The sequence below is a fragment of the Manis javanica genome, chromosome 4, assembly GCF_040802235.1.
Source record: "Manis javanica isolate MJ-LG chromosome 4, MJ_LKY, whole genome shotgun sequence".
In the NCBI taxonomy this organism is placed as follows: domain Eukaryota; kingdom Metazoa; phylum Chordata; class Mammalia; order Pholidota; family Manidae; genus Manis; species Manis javanica.
In genome coordinates, this window is record NC_133159.1 from 27561450 (window position 1) to 27577153 (window position 15704).

A 15704-nucleotide genomic window follows, 5' to 3' on the forward strand; every position below is an offset into this window, starting at 1 on the left:
TCCAGATCCTGGACCCACTCCACTCAGACTGGGAGGATTGTACGGGTCTTCGGGTCTGGCCTCCTGTCTAGAGCCAGCAGGAGGACTAAGGGGAGCCAGGCTGGGGCACTGACCGAGGAAGGCGCAGGGGCCCAGCTGGCAGTATACCTGGGGACTAGCTGGGCTGCAGAGCTGGAGCCTTCCCCAAGAGCTGGTGCAAAAAGCAGCTTGATTGGGATCAGGGCGGCCAAGTGTTCAGGGAGCGGGGGAAGCTCAGCAGTAGGGTTGAAGTTGACAGTGAAGATTGACAGCATAGACTCTGGAGTCAGACCGCCTGAGCGCCAACTGCATGCCCTTGAGCAAATTGCCTAACTTCTGGCACCTCCGTTTCTCCATGTGAAAAGCTCTCATAGGCTAGTTGTGATGATTAAATCCGGGAGCCCAGAGAGAGGGCTTAGCTCTAAGTGTGAACTGCTCTTGGGGGGGCGGGTGAGAGCTCAGTGAAGGGGGCACTGTTGGAACAAGTAGGCAAGTGAGGGGTGTACTGTGCTAGGGAAGGGGCCCCCATGGACTCCACACAAACAGACACCGAAACACACACTCAGCCAGTGCCGCACACGATCGTACTCCTGATGCTCCTGACTCATTCCTTAAACCGGTCTGAGGCCCTCTGGCCTGGTTCTGTGGGGCTATACACTGTCCGCTGCCCCCTCCCTTCTTCCCCTGCTTTGTAGGGAGGGAGAGCTTCAACTCCTTCTTTCAACCTGCCCTGGAAGGCCAAGTCTGGGCCCTGTCCTGTTCACTGGGCCCCAGTGTTTACTGGACCCCCCCAAGGTGGGCCTCAGCTGCCCAGCCCCCAAAAGAAGCTGAGAGAGTCTCGCCATGACCCTGCCCCAGCTGCCTCCTTGTCGGCTGGCTTTTTGTGTAGCAAACTTCAAGGCAAAAAATGAGTATCCGGGATCCAGAAATCTATAGACTCTCCCACCAAGGCTCACTCTGGCCTAAGCCAGTTCAGGCTCCTCATCCCACCTGCCAGGACATTCCACCTTGGTCTGCCTCTGGTGGTATCTGGATATTAGTGGGTCAGCTCTGCCTGTAGTCACCTGCTGTGTGGCCTTGGACAAGTTGCCTCCCCTCCCTGGGCTTCAATTCCCTCAGCCACAAAAATCAGAGGCTGGCCAGAAAGGATTCAAGGACTGTCATGTGCATGAGCAGGGGTATCAAATGGGGTGAATGGTTAAGATGAGCCAGAGGAGGCCTGGAACGTGCTGAGCACAGCCCGTGGCAGAGCCAATGCTGGCACCCGGATGGTGGCTCAGAGCACAGGCTGAGGAGTCAAGCAGACCTGGGTTTGGATCCCAGTTCTGCCTCTCTGACTGTGGGCAAGTGACCTCATTTCTCCAAACCTCAAATTCCTCCTCTTTAAAAGGGGGATAATGATAGTGCCTAATAACAACAACTAACCCTTGCAGGGCTCCCACTCTGCCAGGCACTCTTCTAAGTACTTTATGTGGGTTAACTCATTTAATCCTCACAACAACGCTCTGAGGTTGGCATTATTATTGTGTCCACTTTGCAGATGGGAGAACAGATGCACAGATGAGTTAACTGACTGCCCCCACATGGTGAGATGGGAATTGGCTCCCGGCAGACTGGCATCCGGGTCTTCCCCTTTCCCACTGTGCTATCTGGCCTCTTAGAAGAGAGAGTAAATATCAAGGCTAAACACAAGCCGACACATAGTAATGGCTCAGTAAATATCAGTAATCATATTACTGTTACCATGACGCTCCCATTCCTTCTAGATTTCTATCTTTATCTGCCAAAAAGAAAACTCTCTGGGTTCCAGCCACCCGACGTTGGAGCCTAGGGAGGCCTGGATGGAACCCTCCTCTTGCCACCACTTCCCTCTGTCTGGCAAGCTGAGGGGAGGCAGGTATGTTTGCACAGATGTGTGGCCGGGGTGTGCAAATCGTCTGAGGAGAGGGCGTGGTGCTGGTACATTCCTGCTCCACCAGGTCCTTGGCGATTCTGTAGACCCCTCCCCACCCTGACTTCCCCCATCAGCTACAGGACAGGACTCTTGCTTCTATAATTCCTGGGAAGTCCTTCCGTCTGTCTAGCCCTCCTTCCTTCTTTTCAGTTGCCAGCAGCCTCTCCTGGGCACCAGGGAAATTAAGTGGCCTCCCTCCTGCAGCCCCGACTATTCTCCTCACTTGCATCACAGGGAATCTCTCAGCCCCATCCTCAGAACTCCTAGTAATACTGTGAAAATTAAGGCTACCTTAAATATTCTAATCTTATAACAATTTTGCTCCAATCAACATCTAAACATGCCCCAGACCACCCAGCAGCCTGGTTGGTGGTTTTGGGTCGGGGGCGAGCTCCTGAAGGGATGGAGGGCAGAGGGCTGCTCTCGGGCTTGGGCCTGGCTCTGGAGAGGCTCCCTGGGAGGAGGTCTGTAGGTCACTGGGTCCCTCCCGTGCTCTCTCCTCGCCTGCCCACGCTGAGTCCCTTCCCCTTCCTCCCCTCCCCTCAGGCAGCCTGGGAAGCATGGCAGGCCATGGTTGGAGTCTCCTTATACTCTCTCCTGAACTGCTGGGCTCAGGGGCTGAGGACTGGTGATGCTCCACAGGCAAGTGCAGTCAGGGCGGGCTTCACGGGTGGGTGTGCAGCCTATGTAATTGCACAGAGCTCTCTATTCAGAAGGGCTTGATTTAATGTTTTAATGATTTAGTGCTGGGTCATTTTGAAATTCATCATAACTTTTTAAAAAGTGACTCTGCATTTTCATTTTGCACTAAGCCCCATAAATTAAGTACTGCTCCTGGTGGAGGCCCACACACCCCTCCCTCTATAGGCCTTCTTCACTCCATGTTCAGTCAACACCCAGTCAATAAACATACACTGAGCACCTACTCTGTGCTGAAATGTAGTTCTAGAAGCTTGGGGATACAACAATGAACAACATAGACGTGGCCCTGATTTTACAAAATTACTCTCTGAGTACACTCAGACATTCACATAACAACATAGTAGTTTTGCAAGACGGTTTTCCTAATAACAACCATGTTAACCATAACTGCCGATTAGGGAACACTCAGCATATGCCAGGAAATTTACATACTTCATCTTGTTTCATCCTCAAAACAGTCAGCAAGGTAGACATTATTATCCCCATTTCCCAGATAAAACCTGACAGTTTTTCACAGTTCAAATATTTTGTTCTATGTCACATAACTAATAAGTAGCAGAGTCAGGGCTTGCCCTTGTCTCTCATTTTCAACCTCTCCTCTCCTCCCACCGCCACACGCACATTGCATTCGGCTGCTTCAGCATGGACAGAAGCTCCTAGCATCTCCATGTCCCCAGCCCCCAGGTCAGGGCTACATTTTTGTTAAAGGAAAGGATTCCCATATAGACACACTCCCCAAAGAACACAAGGAAACAGATACACGCTGGAACACAAGAACATACACATGACACATACTGTACTAGATAAAGAGTGTGGTGCCTAATACCAGACTATTTGGGTACAAGTCTTGAATCTACTAGGTACTAGCTGTGTCAGTTTTCTCATTGTCAAAATGGAAATAGTGATAGGGTTGTTGTGAATGCTAAATGAGAAATAACACACGCAGGCCTTAGACCAGCACCAGCAGGTAGCAGCCTTCAGCGAACATGAGCTGTTGCCAGGCATTAGCACTTCTGCACATGCACTCACACATCCTCCCAGCTCTCCTCTGGCCCAGCTCAGTCCTAGGTGTCCCTTGGTGGACAATCCAGGCCCCCAGAGCCAGGAGGGAAGAGCAGCTGCTTCTCTCTGCATCCTCTGGAGCTATACCTGGACTGGCCCAGGTGAAGGTGTGGGCTTAGGGTGCTGCTCCACACCAGTGCTGTCTGGGTCCATCAGGGAAGGCTTCCTGGATGAGGCCACAGCCCCAGCCAGCTTAGCTAAGTGAGCCAGGCTGAAGCAGGAGGGCGCTGCCCTGAGCCTTGGCTCCCTCCTCTGTTCCTCACAACCCTCCCTCCCACCTCTGTTGCAGCGCCCTCTCCACCCCTTTCCCCACAGTAGAAACTTTCCTCTCCTCCTGCCAGAAGGGTAAATTGCCCCCAGAAATGTGCTGCTAACCCACAGCTCCCCAAATGTGCTGTGTTCCACAGGTCCCCTGGCAGTGGCCAATGGCCATCCTGAGGTCAGGCCTGGCCCTACATCAAAGGCTGGGGATGCGTAAGAGTGAGGCTCCTCGCCTGCCACCACCCTCTCTTCTCCTTCCCACCAGCCCTTTGGCTTCCAGGGAGCAGCACATGGTAGCACTTAAGCTCTAGGACTCTGGAGGATGCTTTTCCGACACCACCACCCCAGCCATCCACAATGAACTACTTGTTAGGAGACTTAATTTTATGTGATGTAATTTCTGCTCTGGCCTCTGTTGCCACCTCCTTCTCAAACCTGAATGCCCAGTACAGATGTAGGGGTGGCCAATCCACTAGGGGAAAGTGTAACCTGAATGTGGAAGTGTCACTGGTGGGGGTCTGGGACAGGAACAGGACTTACATTAAGAGAACAGGGCTGTGCTCCATTCAGGAAGTAGAGATTGATTAGGGGAGGGCTCAGAGCTAGCCAATGTGTTTTTTGCAGTGCCCTGGGTTCAGTAGGTAGACCCCCAGCCTGAGAGCCCTGTGAGCTCTGCTTTCAAGTCCCATGGGAGTGACTGGAGGAAGGGGCCACTTCCAGGTTCTGACCACCCTGAGATTTGCTCCATCAGGTGCATCTTCTAGCAAATTATGAAAACCAGGGGGTCCAATGATTACTCAATGGGATGACAGTACAGTGGTGATTTGGAGACCCCTGGTGGCCAAAAGCTGCAGAACGAGGCCTTTCCTTTGAGCCGCAGGCAAAGCCATGTCCAAAGGTCAGCAGCAAGGGCCTTCTGCAGCCCCAGACCTCTTCTAGAACCCAAACTTCTGACCTCATTAGTCAGCCACTCCCATACAGGCCAGGCAAAACTGCCCCATCTTGCTGGGAGGGCGTGCCAGCACATGAAGGAGAATGGGGGTTATGTTGCTGGGACTTGCATATTTGGCTCGTTTGGGAGAGATGAACAGGTGACATTCCAAACAGCTCTGCAGTCCTCAGCCCTTTCCCTTCCCTCAGCCCTCAGGTGCACATCACACAATTGTGAAGTTGTCACTGGAGATGTTCCCGAGGGGACTGTTTCCACATCTCACCAACCCTGTAATGTTGCCCAAGTTTAATGCTGGGAAAGGAAATATCCAAAACCTCACACCATACAGACGACTGCTGGGAGGAGAGGAAGGGCAAGAGCCCCCCAGAGAAGGACAATGTGGAGCAGATCACTTTTCTTGGCAGGTCACCACCACAGTACTTTCAAACCTGGCCCCCGCACTCATTCCCCTAGGTCGCCTTCATCCACTCAGCATCTGGTGTGACTGCACTCAGCCCTGTCCTGGACGCTAAGGAGACAGTAGTCCAAAATGGGGTGCCTCTCCTGGGGCACCAAACTGTACTTGAAGGGAACGATAAAGAGGCTCAGAGAAAGATTCAGAGGTAGCATGAGCCTTCCTATACGCGGGGACACAAAAATGACTTCCTTCCCCTTGGTGGCCTACCTAGCTGGAGGAGGTAGGTTGTGTGCAAACTGCCTCTCTTACTGGTAGCCCAGGACCCTGGTCCTAACCTATATAGCCAGGACACACTGCAAGCACAGTGTCTCTATAGCCACTCCCCATATCTCAGGCCTGTCCACTAACCTTGGGAGAGGCCAGCAGGTCCCACTTTGCCCCAACACCCTGAGTATCTGGACCTCAAGGCCCTAGGCTGTCCCTAAGAACAATGCTACTACATATGGCCCAACAACATCTGATTCTTCCAAAAACTACCCTAAGCTCTAGAAGACTGGCAGAGGGAGCCGCAGGCCTGTCCTCCCCCCAACCAACAATGCTAACCAGGCATCAGAATGAAACCATGGGCTTTGCAGTGGTGGGGGCTTTGAACCCTTACCCTCTCCTCCACTCACTAGCTGTCTCATCTCGGACAACTTGTGGCCTTCCCTCTAAAAGTGGAATTACTATATATTCAGTAAAATGTCTGACACGTGGTAAGCACTCAAATGGCACCTCAACACCAGGCCTTAATTAAAATGGTCTTTCTAGCCAAACTTTCCAATTCAGTAGCCAAGAGACCAAAGGAGTCCATTTCCAGTGCCTCTGGGATAATGGTCTACTTCTAGATTTTGCTATAGACAGAAAACCCAAAAATGACCCTGAAGGAGCTTCATTTGCTCCCAGGTTTCCCAGACTCTCTCACCTATGGGCAGAAGCCAATCCTAGAGCAGGGCCAGGAACTTAGCTGGTCTCCTCACCCCACTGTCATAAAATTCCCAGGGCTGAGCAGAAAGAAAACAGGACATGATTGAGATTTTACTCAAGAATGTGTCTTTATTGAAGAATTTTTAAGAAAAAAGGATGGACCCTCTGTAAAAAGAGGAGATGTTGCCTCCAAACAGCTGGGAGGAATGAGAGATCTGGGTGGCTTCCCAGAAGTGTTTCCCAGCACGACTGGCTCCTTTCCTGGCAAGCATTAGAGTGTGTCACACTACAGCTAGCAGGTCCCTCCTCCAGCCTCTCCTCCCACGTCCCACAACCCTGGATTCCCTGTTGCCATTTACCAATGGCTTCTTGAAGGTCCAGGAATAGTTGGGCTAGGCTTGCTTCTTAATGGGGTCAAAGTGAGTTTTGCTTTGGAAAATTCAAACAGGAATGTAAAATGGTTAAACTCTTTCGAGTCCAGCCAAGGAGGACTACATCCAGCCCCTTTGAAGGGAAAGGGAGCGAAGAATTTCCCTCCTGAATGTGCACACTTATGGGGTGAATGGACTGTATCACAGTCTGCTCTTTATTAGCATGGAAAATGGAAACAAGGCTAGAAGAATAGATAACATCCATGTTAAAGAGTCACTGAGTTCTAGAGGGCAGAGGGAACACTGGGGCTTTCTGATGCCACCAAGTGCTCCTGATGGCTACCCTCAAGTCCCGGAGACGGTCACTCCTCTCCAGCTGGGAGATTGTCCTCAATTCGCCTGATGAACCTCATCCGGATTTCTGTCACACCATCTCCTTTCAGGGTGTCCTGGACAAACTTGGCCTCCACAGCCATCTGAACCTGGGGGACAGTGGGTAAATGAAGGGGCAGCTACCTACCCACAGCATCTGGGGAACCACTGAGGATAGAGCTGTAATGACTCATCTGAGAAGCCAAAACAAGGGAACTGGTTTCCCACAAGCACAAGATTGCCAGTTTCAATGCCCCCTTGTAGAAGACTTAGCAAAGAACATCCACAAATGAGACTGTCATCAAATAAGTCAATCCGGAATGGATGCTCCTGAGTTTTGGGGCTGACAGCACCACCTCCCAGCCCAGTAGGAAGAATCAAACCAGGCAGCGATGCCCAGCTTGGATCCCAGCTCAGCAGAAAAGTGCTGGGCTGAGCCAAAGGCCTTTCTTTTCTCTCACTCATTCATTCAAACATTTATCAAGCCCCTACTCCCATTTCAGGTATCCCAGAAGGTAAAGAGCTGCACTCACCATCTCCAAGGCTCCTCGCAACACCCCACACAAGAGATTGGAATAAATAAGAGATGAGTGGTTATCAGGAAGCTCCACAAAGTCCACCAAAGGGTTATTTTCCAAAATGAGGGAGAACTCGTCACCAGCGGGGCTCCAATTGGTGATACTTGGCGTGATGCCCAAGTACATCTTGAATGCCACCTGTGAGAAGACACATACCAGCACTGTGGGGACGTGTGGCAGAGAAGGCACAACTGGGAAGGAGACAGGACCAGCAAAGGACTTTAGGGGCTCCAGAACAGAACTGTGGCCTCTGCGAGACACTGAAGCTTTATGTGTTCAGGGCAAAAAAGGAAAAGCATCTGCGCACAGTTCCACACCCCCCTCCCTCAAGCCATCACACCATCAGGCAACAACTTGCTGTCCACCTCCACTCCGTAATGGAAGGAAACACTGATCTTCTGACAAGCATGGCTGCCCTGAGCCAACATCTGAGCACAGACGGGCCACAACCCACTTCCCTGTCCTCTGTGCTATCTGGGCTCTTCTTCCCGAAAGCCAATACAATACAGGTCTGAAGACATCCATCTATCCACCCTCCTAATTCCAAACCTTCACAAAGCACACTCTCCACTGCTCTAGGGTTTGGGCATGGCCAACATGTTCTACAACAGAAAGAATCAACCTTTAGGTAAGAGGCACCACAAAGTTATAGGTGTCTTCATTTATTATTAACCCTGTAACACATAACACTAATATCACTAACAGCAAACATTTACTATGTGTACACTACGTTAAGTGCATTAATCTTCCCCGAATATTCAGGTTATTTCGTTTATTCCTCACAACAAACCTGTGAAGTAGCTCTTACTTTCTTCATTTAAAATATGAGGTAACTGGTAATTAAAGAGGTTAAGAGTAACTTACCTAAGAACTATCTATTAGAGCCAGTTTGGAAGCCAGGTTTGTGGCAGTCCAAACCCTGTATCCTTAACCCCCATGCTCCTCTGCTACTCTTCACAGTCAAGATTTGGCTTTGATTTTGGTGGGCTTTCATCCACAGGATGACCCTAACCATCCTTCCCTTTCCATCATCTGTGCTAGTACTAAACCACCAGGAAGGCTTCTTTGGCCCAAAGGATGCCTAACTAGGCTTTTGGAATACTAAGGGCCTCTCTAAGGGAGATGGAGTGAGTGGTCAGCAGTGCCTCCCAATGACAGTCCTTCAGGATGACCAGGTGGCCTACGATAATGACCTTGGCAATGACATCTGCAGTTTCCCGAAAGTCATGGCACCTCCCGACATTTGACCTTGCCAAGAAATCTTCAATCAGTCGGACTCCAATGTTATAGCCCCTGGAAAAGAAATGAAAGAACAACCAGCATTATGGGGTCTGAACACAAGTATGTTGGTGGTAAAGGGAAATGGGCATGATCCCAAATCCCTCCAATAAATGAGCTCAGTGGCAAACTGTACCCAAAATATTGGTTATGTTCTGGGCTCTAAGGGACCACGTAGAATCACAGTGCCAGAGAGCCCCCTTCTTGTCTCTCCCATAGGAGTTTACTCACATTTTGTCCAGCTGTTTATTCACATCTTCATCATTTTCATAGTCCTTGCACAGCTGGGTGACCAGAGCCCCATAGGTCAGGGTGAAGAGCTCAGAGCTCTAAAAGAGATTCAAAAGGCAATCAGGACCAAGCCATCCAGAGAAAGTTTGGTGAGAGTGTGGAGTGGCCTCGAGGCAACTGTCAGGATTCAAAAGAAGGTCACCTGTGCCTGGTGGAAAGAACATCACCCCTCACCTCTGTGGAGGAGCCAAGTAATTTGGCTCCCCAGGATCAACATGGCAGGGCCACAGCCAGCTACTATAAAGTGGGCTGTAAAAGGCACCTCATACACGGAGCAGTCACTCTTCCAACATGCCAAGGTGGGCTTCTGCCAATCCAGGACCCACCACAGCTGCCAAGCCCAAGCCTGGGTCACCAGCATTTGGTGTGGCAGCAGCAGTCATTCACTGGATACTGTGAAAGACCCAAGTCAGACACTTACAAATTAGCCTGTGTATGACCAGCAAGGGTGAGCAATGGCTTCCCCATGCCTTAGAATGTCCGGACTGTCCTGGCCTACAGATTAACTTGCACTTCCAGGACCCCACCCAGGAGCAACAGACAACCCAGGGGTCTGGTCCACAGGGAAGGAAGAAAGTCCTAGGCAAAGTCCATTACATTGATAACCCCTCTCCTAAGTCACCAGCATGGGAAAAAATAATGTTTCTCTTGACACATAACTAAAATGTTTCCGAAAGGCAGTAACTCTGAAAGGAAGACACTGCTTCATTTACCTGGAACATAATACTGACCTGGAGTGGTATCTATACAACCACAGTTCAAATCACACACAGTCTTTCTTAGATAAAGAATCCTGTCACCTACCTATTAAGAAACAAAGAGACATAAAAGATAAAAGGAATGGCAAATATCAAGACTACAGAATGAAAGCAGCGGGGGTATGGGAAGTATTATCAGAGTTAAACAAACTGAGAAATATTAATGGTACATTTGGGCCAAAGCATTCCCACAGAAATAAGGCTGACCCCACCCTTCTGAATGAAGCCTTGTCAAACTTGGAGCGGAGCACCTTTCTGTCTTTAAGTCTTCTGGGGAACAAAGTCCAAGTAATGCTAAGGCCCAGGCGCTCAGGACCCATGGCCTGGTGATGAGGTCACTTCAAGAGTAATTTTGTGAGTGCCTTTTGCTTACATACTGCATTTTATTTTTCATCATCTCATTTTACACCTCCCAATAACTCTGTAAAGAAGAAAAGGCAGGAATTTATCTTATTTTAGCAATGAGGAAACTAAGACTCAGAACAGTTACATAATTTGTCCTTGGGCAGCTAATTATTGAAAAAAGTAATTTTCGGGGAAAAAAACAAGAGTTTCCAAGCCAATGTTCATTCTGTCCACTATTTCCCACAACAGCAGTATCAATACCTCCCCTAAAAAAACAAACTTAGTGGCACTAGGAAGTCAAAGAGAATCAGTTTTAGAATCAGAATGCTCTTTGAACTAAACTAAACCAGTCAGCAAGGTGTCTCCCAGAGACCATTTATCAAATACAGCAACTAAGGGGAAGCTATTAAGGCGGACAATTATTTTTTAGTAAAGTTAAGGGTTTGGCACTAGAATGGCTGGGCCATGAATGGATGGAGACAATCCAGCAGTTACCAGTCCATAGAGTTGGCACTACTGCATTAAATCAGGAGAGCTTTCCTTCCATTATTAATGAGCCCTTGGATGGAAACTCCAAAAGCCTCAGCCCACCATGATGCCAAGTTAACATGAATATCATGATATCACTAAGCACCTTATACATGCAACAGCCTCCAGTTTACCAATAAAAAAAAACCAAAAACTCGTCACAGAATCAGTATGCCTGGAATCTGGCAATGGGATCCTTGAGGCCAGCTCTCCAGGCCCTCTCTTAATCTACAAGTCTGTCTACATCTTCAATTATGAAATAAGCCTATCTGGAACAGTGTCTGACATATATACACAACTCAAAGATCTTCATACTTTAAAAATAGGAGTAGGGTTGTGGTATAGAAAAAAAATCATTCATTCAATGTTTACCACATACCTGGGACTATCTAATAGGAGGGAGACAGAAAATAAACTGAATAAATAAAATGTATGGTTTGCCAGATGATAGGAAGTGTTAAGGAGAAAAATAAGCATACAAGGAAATTAGAGGGTATTTATATTCACGTACATGTGGGAGGAGGGGGTGTCAGTTTTGAATATGGTAGTTAGACAAGGCCTGTTATGGTGGTATTTGTGCAAACACCTGAAGGAAGCAAGGGTAAGCCATGAAAATACCAGGGTGAAAAAATTCTAGGCAACAAATGCAAAGGTCCCAAGGTAGGAGCCATATTTGAGAAATGTCGCCACATGTGAGAAAAAGCTAGACCAGTGTGAAGAGAGAGGAGGAAACAAAAGAGGGAACAGAAGAAGTCACAGGGTGACAGAAGGTTGTAGAGTCTGAAGACCCAGGTGTTCAGGTGTTGTGACCCTCATGACAAGAGGGTCCATGGAATCTTTAAGGTCAGCTAATTCAGCTGATCCGATTTCTTCACTGAACATACGCACCACATTCTCCCAATGCTTCTACTTTCAAATTACTTTATGCTTAATAATAATGTCATGAACATTTGTAAAACTTTCAGAATATCTTCACAGTCCCTCATCGATCCTCATAACAACCCTGAGAGGTTAGCAGAACAAACATTTCATTCCCACTTACAGGCACCAGGTTAAGTAACTGAGACTCAGTCTTAAAGTTGAGCACTGTCCTATAAAAAGCTGTGTGATCCTAAGCCATTGCTTAATCTCCCTGAACATCAGTTTTTCCCATCTGCACAGAGATGACAATATTCTCTACCCTTCAGGGTTACTGTGGGATTCCAAGGAGATATCATTTGTGCCGTACATGCTGCACAGTACCTACTCAAGAAGTAGGTTTTATTTTTATTCTTAGACTGGTCTTCTATAGTGTGGTGCCAAAGAGCACATGGAACTAGGCTCACAGAAGGAGATTTTAAATCAACAGAAAGAATTTTGTAACAGTCAGTCATACAGAAATAATACTGGGTTTGTAGCTGGAAGACCTGATCCTGAGTCTGGACTTGCCATCACTAGCTCTGAGACTTCAGGTAAGCCACTTCACTTTGCTGAATCCCAATCTCCTCACACAAAAATGGTAACAGTAAAATCTGTCATGCCAATCACAGGGTTGTTGGGAGGATCTAATGAGATAATGGACTTAAACGACACCATGCAAACCAAGAAACCACAGGAATGGCTTAATATTGGGATAACCAATATGATCTCCAAGTACAGCAGGCACAACCTGAGCAGAGGAAGTTAAGCCAAGCCCTACACTCAGGTGAGCTACTGCAGTTGATGGTTTTCAGAAAAGAAAACTTTTCAGTTAGTGCCCCCAAACAAAATAACACATCTCCTTAAGGGGGCTGATCTTTACAGCTAGTGCTCCGAGAGTCACCTTTATTATTTTTGTCAATGAAAGTAATCCAGTGTGACTGCCCCTTCCCTGCCCCTAGCAGCTGGGGAAGGAAGGTCAGTAACAGGACTGAGTTCATCCCTCTCTCTTACCCTCTAGCCTCCTTTCGTGGAGACTGAGTGCTGCTACTTAGGAAGAAACTCACCTGAGCTCTGCAGAACAGAGCTACTGGGGTTGGGTTACTAGTAACACAACACAAAAGAAGGGCAGGCCTGACTGTCCACAGGATTCAAGAACCAAACACTATACAGACACACAAAGGCTAACAGCTTTACTAATAAAGGAGCTTGCAACATTTACTGAGTGTCAACTGTGTTTGTAGGTGCCCCATCACATTGCTAGTTTTACCTGCAATACCTCAACCAATCCTCAGAACAACCCTATGATATAGATACTATTATTACCTTTCTTAAATTATGTTTTAAAGATGCTGAAAATGATGCTTAGAATGATGAAGTAACTTGCCCAAGGACACACAGCAAGAAGCAGTGAAGCCAGGACTCATTCTCAGACAAATTTGTATCCTGTATTGCATACTTTTCTGCCCTTTTCACAGCATATGTGTTTCTCAAGGTCAGGGACTAGGACTTTATTTCTACATTTCCCACACCACCTAGAACAGAACTTTGCATACAGCTGGGGCTCAGGAAAAGTCTGCTAGACAAATGGTCTGTTTCTGTTTGCAGAGACTAAAAGCAGAGATCTAATTACCTGGGCATATAACGATTTACATGTTAGGAGGCTTAAATGGGAACACAGCGATCAGCTGAAGGTTGGGCTGATTAAATGGGAACACAGCAATCAGCTGAAGGAACAGGGCTCCTATAGGTGGGAACTCCCCAAACAGAGAGAAGAGCATGAAAAAGCCAGGTAGCCAGAGAGGATCACGTGATAGGCCCCAAGTAGGCACCGGTAGGGACTGAATAAAGGATGAACCAAACCTTCATGTCATTCATTCAAAATAGATTCCCTAGTGCCAAGCATCATTCTAGATGCTGGGAATGAAGCAGGGAACAAAACAAATCCCTACTCCCGTTCAGTTTACCTTCTCATGGGGGATTCTGGAAATAAACAAGTAAATATGGCATTTACAATGAAATATTTAAGATGAAATAGTGCTATGAAGAAAAACAGAGTGAGAGGATAGAGAACGAATCAGATGGTCAGGAAAGGCCTCTCGGAGGGTGAGATGTTTGAGTAACTGTGAATGAATAGCTGGGTTAGGGTTAGGGTTACTCTCTGGGGAAGGAAGTTCCAAGCAGAAACACCAGCAGTTGCCAAAGCCTTGAGGCAGGCTGCTGTTGTGCCTCCCTAATTCCCTCACTTCACCAGAGCTGAACGAATATTGGGGGTTCAGAGTGAAGCCTGCAGATTCCTGTTAAAAAGTGGTATTACAGATTTCAATATTGATTTAGAGTAAAAATGTATAAAGAGCAAACAACATAGTAAAACTAAGCAGGAAGACATATCTGCTCATCTCTTGGTAAAAGAAGAAGGAAACAAACATTTACCATGCCTGTACATTTCAGTTACCTCATTTAATTTTAGGTAGGCATTACTGCCGCATTTTATAATCAAGGAAACTGAAGATCAATGGAGTAAGACAGATTTCCAACAACTCCCATACCTTTCTCCTTACATGACATTGTTTCCTAACAAAACACTTTTTTTTTTCTTCTTTTAAACTTTGGTTTTTTTCTCGAAAAATAGGAATTCTTCATCTGTCTTAATCTGTGATGCATGCAGTATCTTCAGGGAGTCCACAAACCCTTCCAAAACATAAGTAAATGTCTGTATATGTTTGTCTATTTAAAATTCTGGGAAGAAGATCCATAGCTCTCATCAGCAAAAGAGAATAAAAGTTAAGTACTGCTCTAGAGTAATGGGGCCTTCTACAGCCCATTTTCGGTGGTGGTTCCAGGTGTGTGATGCCCCTCTAGAACTGAATGCCAACAAAGGGCCCCTGATCTGCACAGCATGCAACCCAACCTTGGATACTGAAGGTTTTAAATGGGAAAACAAAGACTGTGTGTGGACAATTCTGGAGGAGGTAAGAATATGCCAGAGAAAAGGAATAAATGCCAAGAAGTCCCCTTAGTTTGGAGAAAAATGTTATCTACCTTACTTTCCAGCCGCAGCCGCCATCTGCAGCCAAACTTTATGGATCATATGGTGTCCACTATTTCCAGGACAAGAAGGGACACCCCCCTCACTCACTAGAGGGGCACCACTTACTACCTACTCTGGCCTACCTCTTACTCCACCGAATAGAAAGTTCCTTTCTAGCAAGACCAGTATCTGAGTATCTCTTACAATGCCCATGTCAAAGTGTGAGGCAGTATCGCCTAGTAATCTGAAACATTAACTTTGTAGTTAGATTTTTTCAAATCTTCACTCTCCCTAACTATACATTTGGCCAAATCGATGTAACCTCTCTGAGATGTAAAATGGCGATAACATCCACCTGAGAGAGTTACTTTACGAATTAAATGAGATAACGTATGTAAAGTTCATGGCCCAGTGCCTAACACACAAGAACATGGTAGTCACTGCTCTTTCCGCCGTCGTTGGTCTAGCACACAGCTGCACTGAGGCCTCGGAGGAGAGGGTCTCCGAGTTACTCCAGGGGCCCTCCAACCTGCTTCACGCCCCGGAGTGACTTGCCCCTCTTGACCCGCCAAGTAGGCACCCCCTTCTTTCCTGCAGAACCCCCCAACAATTGCTCACAGGAGGGCCCTTTCCCAATTGCGCCTCCCGCCTCCCGCCCCGCACCGGGCCCCTTCCCCAGAACGCCTCCATCCCGCCCCGCCTGCCGAGGTCACATGCTCCGAGTTACCATTTTCTTGCTCTCTGTGCCACGGTTCGCCTGTCTCGACATGGTGCCGGACACCTCGTAACAGGGACACTCGGCGACCCCGTGTTCGACCGAGTCCCAGCCCCTCAGCCTCGGAGACCGACCGGCCCCAACTCACCGCGCCTGCGCGGCCTGTCGCGGGGCACCATGGGACTCGTGGTCCAGCCGAAGAGGGTAATTACCACCCAGTAAACGTCG

The 15704-nt window shown here is 47.9% G+C and overlaps 1 protein-coding gene across 2 annotated transcripts; it reads right to left on the reverse strand.

Moving 5' to 3' along the window:
• Positions 1-6415: 6415 nt before the first annotated feature.
• TRAPPC3 (trafficking protein particle complex subunit 3) lies at positions 6416-15704 on the reverse strand. Of its 2 annotated transcripts, none has more exons than XM_017676306.3 (5): positions 15489-15704; positions 9143-9240; positions 8827-8926; positions 7589-7771; positions 6416-7165 (listed from the first exon to the last, which is right to left on the reverse strand). In XM_017676306.3, the coding sequence occupies exons 1-5, from the start codon at positions 15528-15530 to the stop codon at positions 7046-7048; spliced, it is 543 nt and encodes a 180-aa protein (XP_017531795.1). In that variant the 5' UTR covers positions 15531-15704; the 3' UTR covers positions 6416-7045. The 2 variants fall into 2 exon arrangements, with proteins under 2 accessions (XP_017531795.1, XP_017531796.1); XM_017676307.3 differs by having other exon boundaries at positions 15625-15659.

Excerpts from the sequence above, each read along its gene's own strand:
- TRAPPC3 (XM_017676306.3), bottom strand. The coding sequence starts at position 15,530 with ATGTCGAGACAGGCGAACCGTGGCACAGAGAGCAAGAAAATG. Across the intron at positions 9,241-15,488 it reads GCACAGAGAGCAAGAAAATG|AGCTCTGAGCTCTTCACCCT; the intron begins GTAACTCGGAGC and ends AATCTCTTTTAG. Across the intron at positions 7,772-8,826 it reads CTGCAGATGTCATTGCCAAG|GTGGCATTCAAGATGTACTT; the intron begins GTCATTATCGTA and ends GTCTTCTCACAG.